This window comes from Microtus ochrogaster, chromosome 6 (genome assembly GCF_000317375.1).
Source record: "Microtus ochrogaster isolate Prairie Vole_2 chromosome 6, MicOch1.0, whole genome shotgun sequence".
Taxonomy (NCBI): Eukaryota; Metazoa; Chordata; class Mammalia; order Rodentia; family Cricetidae; genus Microtus; species Microtus ochrogaster.
This window is the reverse complement of record NC_022013.1, coordinates 26,088,537-26,097,853: the sequence shown is the minus strand read 5'-3', so window position 1 is coordinate 26,097,853 and position 9,317 is coordinate 26,088,537. Positions and strand designations below refer to the sequence as shown.

The window sequence follows — 9,317 nt, the reverse complement described above, 5'->3', positions numbered from 1 at the left end:
GGGGGGGGGGGGGGGAGGGCTACCCTGCTCTACTCTGTTGATGTGGGAAAATGTAGGGGTTGAGGTGGAGGTCTCTGAGGAGACAGAGGGCACCATGACTGATATATCAAGAGTTGATATATGGTTCTCTGTCACTACCAAGATTTTGGGTTCTAGTTCCCATCATGCCCTGCTGTGCCCCAAGGCCTAGAGAATTAGGAATGAAGCTGGCCGACTGTATGACTTAAACATTTTTCCTTAAAGAGAGGGGGATATTTTTTAATGCCACAGTATCCAACTGCTACACACACATACACACACATACATACACACACTTTTTAAAAATGGTGGTTGCAGTCATCAACTCTTGGGATATGTTTAAACACTACTGTATACAGTCACTATGCACGACACTTCTGACACAAGGATGTGCTGTCCTATGTCCAAAGAGATGAGTTTCTTTCAGACTCTAGCCCTGCGCTGTGTTACATGCTCGCTGTGTGACATCAGTTAATCTATCTGCTCTCTCCGAGTGTCAGTGTTCTCATCTGTAAAATGGAACAATAGTCTGGATCTCGCAGAAATTTTGTAAAGATTCCACTGGATGATGTGTCCAAAGGCCTGGCACGCCCAGGAGTCTCTGAGTGACGCTCAGTCACTTCCCTCTTTGGAAACATACTTTGGAGATGTGTGCACATTGGATCATTTCCATCACACCCCATAGAAAGCATCACCCTCTTGGGACGCCCGTACATTGGCACCATGTTCTAGGTTCCCACATAGGCACTTGAGAATTAAACATTAAAATATATAGGTGTACCCTTTCTGACCCCGTGTCTCATGCCAAGCCATTAGTTAGAGACACGGAACAGCTCACAGGTGACACTTGCCAGGATAAACAGGCATTGGCAGCCAGAAAGATGATGCCAGGGCTGGGACAGAGCGCAGAGGGCTGGCATGGAGGCCTGCCATTTGTCCTTGTTCCTTGGCACTACCATGGAGTGCTGTGTACATGGGACCGGCCATGAGAAGTTAGGGATGGGGCAAGACCCTAAGGGAGGGGAACAGAGAGGTGGCTGGGCCCAGGTTTGGAGCTGGTCTTAGGGGAAGGTATCCCAGAGGCTCTGGGGAGAGCCATACACCAATGGCTCTGCCACCCCACCCAGCTTCTCTTGGCCAGCCATGCAGTGACAGACAGACACTGAGCTCAGACTTAAGAAATAAAAAATAAAAAAATAAAAAAATAAATAAAAACCTCTTATGGGATTAGGAAATGTTCTCTTTGGCAGCCAAAAGGAGCTTGCTCTCCTGCCGAGTCTGTGGGTGGAGAGAGACTGGGGCTGGGAGTGGGAGTAAGGCTGACTTGCCCAGAAGGCTGCAGGGGTTGAGGGAGGGAGGAGAGGGCTTGTCCCAGTGTCGTCTTTCTGTGGCTGATTGCCGAAGGCTGCCTCTTGAGGAAGATTGGGGAAGCTGGGCTCTGTTTGGTGACAGTGACTTTAGATCCCAATGGAAAATATAAAGCAACAAGTAGGGCCTTCCTTACGGTGTCCTCCCAGTGCCTGGCACCAAGTTCTGTGGGTGTCTTTGCTGTTTTATTCTTACTCATTTTTGGGTCTGTTTGGGGTTTTTTTGTTGTCTTTCTTTTCAGATATAGGGCTCCACTATGTAGCCTTAGCTGGCCTAAGAATTACTATGGAGACCAGGCTAGCCTCAAATTCAAAGAGATCCACCAGCCTCTGCCTCCTGAGTGCCAGGATCAAAGTTGTGTACCACCACACCTATCCCCAAGTGGGTATTTCATAAAGATTAGTTGGCTAGGTCAGTAGAAGGGAGAGGAAGGTTCTTTGCCTTGCATCATTTGGATGCTATTTCCATCCTAGATAGGAGAAAGGATGGAGCTTTGTTTATAGATAAAGGCTCACATTGGTCCAGGCTCACGTCATCCTGCCCAGAAACCAAGTTGAGTAAAGTGGCCCTTGACCCGTCCAGATTCTGGCCACACCCATGCTTCTTCCTCAGTCAGAATTCCAGCTCTTGAATAGGAACTGAACTGCCCCAGAAAATGGCTGCTCATCTCCAGCTCCCATCAGCCACCTCACCTTCGGGAGGCTTTGTCAGGACTATCTCCTAGGCCGCCGCAGAGCAACTCCACATGTTCCCAAGCCTTCAGAACACTGACCAGGGACATGTTGATGGACTGAAACCAACCACATGGCAATATTCATACCATGGAAGCAGGCAAACACTGCCCATCAGTGGGTCCGCTCTTCTGAGGGCCCTAAGAACACAGCAGCAGAGTGCTAGCTACCGAGGAGGTTCCAGAGGAGTGCTCCATTTTACTCCACCACAGGAAACCTCACCTGTGACCTCTGCCTCTGCTGTGAGAAGAGCCTCCCTAAGCCAGAGGCAGAGGCAGTCATGCCTCTGAGGGTCTGGAGGGAAGGCAGCGGCTCTGTCTGCTGCCCTTGTCAGGCTTGGTGCTTCAGCAGGCCCATGGCATTTGTGGAGACCTTTAGAGGACCTGCTCTCTTGGTCATCTTAAGCGGGTGACCGGCCCGAGGCCTGGCTTCAGGAAAATATGGTCTGGTTCCCCTTCCGTGGCCCCCAGGTTCCTCAGGAAGGCCTTCCCATTCACCAGCTCCTCTGTTCTCCTTGCCAGATCCAGAGTCGCAGAGAAAGAGGACAGTGCAGAATGTTCTGGATCTTCGACAGAACCTGGAAGAAACCATGTCCAGCCTCCGGGGCTCCCAGGTGACGCACAGGTAAAGACTGAGCTGCACTTGGTGACATCTTCTCCCTAGGTTTGGAGGGCAAGGCCTCGGGCTCACTCCACACCAGGTGGCCTGTCCTCTGTGAACACGGGTGTTTGGATCCCCACATTGTCAGCGCTGCGGGGAAAGGGGAGCCCAGCAACTCAGCAGAAGCCCCATGCAGTCTTGTCTCTGCTTATGCATGAACATGGGATCTCACTTAACTGTATCACCGTGAAAACTGCTGGGTAGGGGTGGAAGACCAGGTGTTGGGTCTGTCATACCTGGTCTCTCCTTGGGCCTTAGTCTCCTCATCTGTCAAGGTGACATTGTTTACTAAACACCACATCCTTCTGGGATGCTAGGACCTGGGTCCTCTTCAGCCCTCTGCCAGTCAGTGTCTTCTGGCTACTTCTATCACTCCTGAAGGAGGGCTGAGTACCTGGCAGGGTCCACCTACTCTCACCCACAAAATCAGCCCCATGGTATCCCTCTTGTCTCCCAACCCTTACAGAAACCCCCAAGCCTCCGGCTACAGGGTATGCACCTCTCCCACAGCCCTTTCCCCTAGAGCAGTGTTCTGGCCCCAGCCCCTGTGAGTCAGAATTTCCCATTCGGTTCCTCTGGGCTTCCCTGAGCTGCTCAGATGAGATCATACTGTCAGCCCTAAGGGGGACAGAGGGCCCAGCTACGTCCTGAGGAGGGAGGTGAGCAGGCAGCCCAGGCTGGGAAATCACGAGACATGGACATGGAGGCTAGAAGCCTGGGTATTAGGAACCAAAGCCTCCTCAGTCGAACTGGAGGTGGGTTCCGCTCTGTTGCCTGGTGCTAAAACCTGACTGTAAGGCTGGGGCATAGGGTTAATTGGAAAAGGACTTTCATTAGTTTGGGGCATTGTCTGTCAGAGGAGTATCAAGACATACTTGCATATCCTCCAATCAGGCATCTTGATCTAGGGGGGAGTACCATGACTGTTGCCAATGCTCGTCTTAGGAGCCTGCATCCATTGGCCGTAGGTCTTCCTGTTGAGGCTTTCCTCCTTCTCTTACCTCCTGCATCCCCACTCATACCTAGGTAAAGGAGGCCTTATTCACAGACACCTAAGCTTCTCCCTGACGACGTAAAAGGAGGTGATTGGGGAGTCTGGGGAGAGTGGTCAGGGTGGCTTCAGCAGTCCCAAGATCGTCTCTGTTCCATCCCCCAGGCCTTAAGCAGGAATCAGGTAGAGTGGGGCTCCCACTCAGCTGAATCACCCAGTGGTTTAGCCACCTATAGACAAAATCTTGAACATCCTTCTCTCCACCCCACCCCACCCCCCGGCCAAGGAAGTTTCTGGAACATCTCTCAGTGCCAAGTCACCCGCCAGCATTGTGCCAAAGAAGCCAAGAATTGCTGAGTTGCTATGAGAGTTACACCCCAGATGACTCACTGCAGAAGTAGGGCAGAGGCAGCTGCTCTAGGCTCCTGGGGAAGTAGGGAAGCCTGAAGCCTTCCCTTAGTGCTGACTACTTGTGACAAGTGCCCTGGGGCCTCTGGCTCCCCTCTCCCTCATGTAAAAGAAAGGACCAAGCAAGAGCCTGTGTCTTCCATTTACCATGGACGAGGGGTCACTTCTCCCGGCCTTTGGTTTATAATTCTGGTTCACACTTGCACAGTCCAAACCCCAGGGTCCTGACTTTTACGGTTCTTTTGCTTTTTAAAGTACTACCAATCAATATCTCCCTGCACCTTGGAGCGATAAGATTCCCTAGGCTAGGAAGAGGACCTGGAGAAGATGCACCTGTGGGACCCACGGGCTGATGGGGGCAGCTGTGTGTTCATACAATGTGGGGCACCAGCCTTCAGAGCGAACATAGTCTTATCCTCCAGGGCCTCAGGGTCCAAGGGGTACATCTGCCAAGGTTGCTGTCACCCTGGAATTCACGGGGTAACTTAAACTTGGTTCCTTTTTGGAAACTTGCTTCCTCTATTTCTGTAGGTTATGCTTCCTTCAGCAGGGAGAGTCTGGGTTAGGGACTGAGGCTGGAGAGGAAGCAAAACTGACCTCCCCAGGGAGACCAACCTGGTGCTGGGCCCCAGCTGGAGGTCGGGAGATCAGCTCTGAGCTAGAAACCCTTCCCTCTGAGACCTAAAGTTGGATTTTCGTGCTTTAAAAAATAGAGCCTCAAAATTGGGGAAGAGGTGTAGGCCAGAGACAGAACTGAGTGAGGAGCCCCCACTGCCTCGTGCGCTTGTTACCATGGTGGACACCAACTGCCCACACCAGTTCCCTTGGATACCTCAGGCTCTCACCATGGTCTGCCGCTTATCCACCCTCTTCTCCTCCCCCGTCATCATCAACAGTCACTTCGTGGGCAGCTTGTTTCTGTTAAGCGCTTACTGCACAAGGCTCTGACCTTCCTCTGGGGCCAGACAGCACCTACTGCATTCAGCACAGCCATCCTGGGGTTGTTCCCTGCTGTGATTCCCTTGTGAAGCGCTAGAATAAGGGTGAGAACTAGGGCTGACTTACACCATGCCCATGGCTTCCCTGCCATCAGGGGCTTCTCTTTTCCCCCAGGAGAAGGTGTCAAGGTCCACAGTGACTAGAAGCTGATGGGGAACTACAAAGGATGGGCCCAGAGGGAAGGATAGAAGTAGGCCATCTGGGAGTACTCAGGAGGTCACTAAATGCCCAGCGGTCAGCTGCAAGAACCCTATCATGCTGATTTTCAGGACTGGTGACCCTTCCTCTCATTTTGCGAAGGAATAGAAAGAATATTTTCTCAGGCTTAATAAAGACACCATTTTGGAGGGCTCTCTTTTTTTTTTTTGAGCAACTTTATAAAAACAACAACAATAATAACAATAATAATAGCAATCAATGTCTGCTTCCCATCCCAGTCCCGAGAGTGGCTAGAAGAGGGATCTGGTCACAGATCAAAGACCTTTCTGCTTTGTTTACCTCATGTCTAGCCATGGATGGCTTCAGATGACCCAGCTTTGGTGACCCACATACATCACTGATTAAACCCTGTCTGACTTTAGTCAGGCCAAGTGATAGAGAAGGGTCAAAAGTAGCATGGAATGACACCATGGCTAGGCTTGGTGAACTTATCAATCACAGCCCGAACCATCCTGCCATATCTCAGCCATATTTCCTCTCTGGCCCTGTGAGAGAAGGCCCCAGGCTCTCTAGCCTCAGGCCTTCTGGTATTAGCCTGCCTGTAGCTTCCTTGGCCTGGCCTGGTGGCCTGAATGGTTGGGACCCTGGATCTTGCTGTATCTCTTGTCTGTTTTCCTGGGTCCTCTTCTCTACACAGTGAAGGCCTTGTCTGTTCCCTGTTCCTCCACTTCCTCCCCTGGCCTATGGCTAGAACCAGTCTTCCTGGGGCCTGCTTCATATCTCAGGTTTCCAAAAGCTTGTCCTGTACCTTCCACATCCAATTTTAGGTTTTCATAGATCTGGTACCCGGGAGTCAGCTAGTCCTTTGCTCACTGATAGACAGGTGATGGCCACACCCTGGGCAAAGTGAACAGTCAAGGTCTTCTGAGCTCTGGTGATTAGTAGCCTCCATTCTTCACAACCCACCAGGCCTCACTGGCTCTTTCTGATTGGGTGAGCATCTTGTACCTGTCAGGCCCACTCAGATCTGTATGGCTGCAGCACTCCCAACTCTATAAACATTACATAGGGGAGGCATTATCCCACCTCACCAATAACGAAGTAGCAAGATTAATTTATTTCTTTGGGCCATTTGGGACAGCAAAAAATGGCCCAAAAAAGTATTAAACACTAGCCATGCTCACAGTATAGGCTCTTGGGAGTGTATGGGATTGCTATCTTGGCTACTTAGGATCATTTTCCCTTGACAGTCTGAGATTACCCGTCACCAAGGAACATACACTTAGAAGCCTCTACAGAGGGGAATCCCAGTGAGGGGACAGGGCACAGACTGGTTGGGCTGAGGACTAAACCTATGCCATCTGCTCTCTCCACAGCTCCCTGGAGATGACTTGTTACGACAGTGACGATGCCAACCCGCGAAGTGTATCCAGCCTCTCCAACCGCTCTTCTCCTCTCTCCTGGCGCTACGGCCAGTCCAGTCCCCGGCTGCAGGCTGGCGATGCACCCTCTGTTGGGGGCAGCTGTCGCTCTGAGGGGCCGCCAGCCTGGTACATGCATGGGGAACGGGCACACTACTCCCACACGATGCCTATGAGGAGCCCTAGCAAGCTCAGCCACATCTCTCGCCTGGAGTTGGTGGAGTCCCTGGACTCCGATGAGGTGGACCTCAAGTCCGGCTACATGAGTGACAGTGACCTCATGGGCAAGACCATGACAGAGGATGATGACATCACGACAGGGTAAGCACGGGGGCCCTTGGACAGCTGGTGCAGGAGGCATGGGAGAATAGCAGGAAGAAATGGTGGCTTGAGATGCCTTAAAAGTGGAGTGGAGCTCAGCATGGGTTGGCTGAGCTGTGACAGAGGGGTCTGCGGAGGGCTGTCGTGCACACTGTGACTGCCTCTGCAGTCAGATGTGGCTTATTCTACAGGGTATGGTGGGTGGGGCTGACAACAGAGGAGTTGATTGATCCATAAGGATATGCCCTTATTCTCCTCCCTGAGCCTGTCCTCCAAAAAGCCTGGCCCAAAGAGCCCTGGGAACCTTTTTGAGGCCCAGGTCTTCTGCAAACCGGGATATACTGCAGATTACTTAATTTGCTTCCACATCTGCAAAAAGAAACTGAGGATGTCACCTCCTTCTACCCACTAAGAGTAGAACGAAAGTGCAGGTCAGACGGCGTGGGGGCGGTGGCTCTACTTCCTCTGCCTGGGGTTCCTGGCCTCCTGACCTTGGTCCTTGGTTTATATCCTTGGGTTTCTGCTTCTGCAATCCATCGACTCCTAATGCCACATCCTATCCCCTACCCCAGTCTGTTAATCCTATTCCCTGCCCTTGGACGCCCAAGGACCCTCAGCTTGAATTTTCTGCAATAATAGACAGGGTAGACATGGGGAGACAACTTGGACGAACATGGCTATCTTGGAAGTGAAAACAGGACAGGAAGAATTTGAGCTAATGGGGTTCGGGACATTCTGATCAACTTTTTTGAGCCCTGAGGCCAGAAAACTGCATGGTTCTGGAAACTTCTCTAGGGTGTCTCTCAGTAGACTGCCACTTCCATTCTTCCTTCATGGTTTTCTGGGGTCTCCACTCCTGAGACACCCCATAAAGCAGCAGCAACCCTTCCCATGTGGCTCAGGTACCTAGGATCACACTAGTACAAACTGCCACTCCTAACAAAACTCTGCAGCTTCAAGGGCATGGAAAAGACTGAGCTGAGATTCAGGCCATCCACCACTCCCAGCCCGCAGCCCACCCATGGGGATAAACTTGGCAGGGCTGGTCATGGTCTGTCCAGCTGATGAGGCTGCTCTGGAGCAAAACAACTGACGCATGAATGGCTTGTTTACTGCCTGGCAGATCCCAGGGGCAGTGGACCTCATGCTCAGATCCATCAGCCTGGAGCGGGAGTAGAGAGAAGCCGTGCTGTGTTCAGGCTCCAGCTGCTGCTGTGGTCAGAAGCCTCGAGCGGGGAGAAAGGAGAGCCAAGGTGGCAGAGAAGCTGCTCCCAACAGGCCAGATGCCCTGGGAAGTGCTAGTGTGCCCATAGGCCAGAGAGAAGCACAAAGCCTATGAGGCTCGGGGTTCAGGGCTGTGGGCACCTCTGTACTCGGGGATTCCAAGACTGGCAGGACCCTCGCCCTCAAGGAGCCCCCAGATCTAGCAGCATTCTTACAACCCCACTGAGGTCCCCAAAGTATGGGAAGGCACAGGACTCCTGCAGGAGAAAGCAGTAGCACTTCTTAACTACCTGTCTGAGCTTGAGCTACTGAGTTAACCTCTATATTTTAATCTGTCTATCAGCTGAATGCAGATAACTGTAGGACAATCTGTGGCCTGCTATGAAGATAAAAAGGGTTAATATATGTAAAAAGGCAGTATAATTCCTGGATCAGTGTAATTGCTCACTGTCTAGCTGTTGGGACTGTTAGAGGCCCAGACTGATGGACAGACACGCCCTTGCCCTCAGAGAGTGTATAGTCTACACTGGTCCCCACTCAGAATCAGCAGCAAGGCCAGATCTAGTAGTAGCTGATTAAAACTGGGGACATAGATAATGAGGTGTGGGGCACAGAAGCTAAGGGGACTAGGGGAAAGAAAAGATGTTACCTTTGTCTAGCACTTAGCTCCCACCTCTTATCCTCTTTTCTCTGGGCAGTGTGTGTGCCCTCGGTTGCGTTAAGTCAAGACAAAGTTGCCAAGACCTCAGCCTCTCTACTCCCCCACAGCTGGGAGGCCAGGGAAGCCTGGAGTCCTCATGGAGAAGATATGACAAATGGCTGTAATGACAACATTCACAAAATAGATGAGAGCACGAATCGCAATGCTCGTTTGCAATGTCATTTCATATGTGTCTTTTTTGGCCACTTTTTTTTTTTTTTTTTTTTTTGTTTTTCTTTTTTGTTTTTCGGGTTTCTGTGTGTCTGTGGCTTTGGAACCTGTTGTAGACCAGGCTGGTCTCGAACTCACAGAGATCC

The 9,317-nt window shown here is 51.4% G+C and overlaps 1 protein-coding gene across 6 annotated transcripts in view; it reads left to right on the top strand.

The window, feature by feature from the left end:
- Positions 1 to 9,317, top strand: part of Nav1 (neuron navigator 1) — a 251,080-nt gene that overhangs the window by 144,124 nt on the left and 97,639 nt on the right. For all 6 annotated transcript variants that reach the window (XM_013346729.2, XM_026779757.1, XM_026779756.1 and 3 more), the window contains 2 exons: positions 2,639 to 2,741; positions 6,711 to 7,076. In XM_013346729.2, coding sequence (XP_013202183.2) covers positions 2,639 to 2,741; positions 6,711 to 7,076 — 469 coding nt within the window. The remainder of the gene's footprint in view (positions 1 to 2,638; positions 2,742 to 6,710; positions 7,077 to 9,317) is intronic.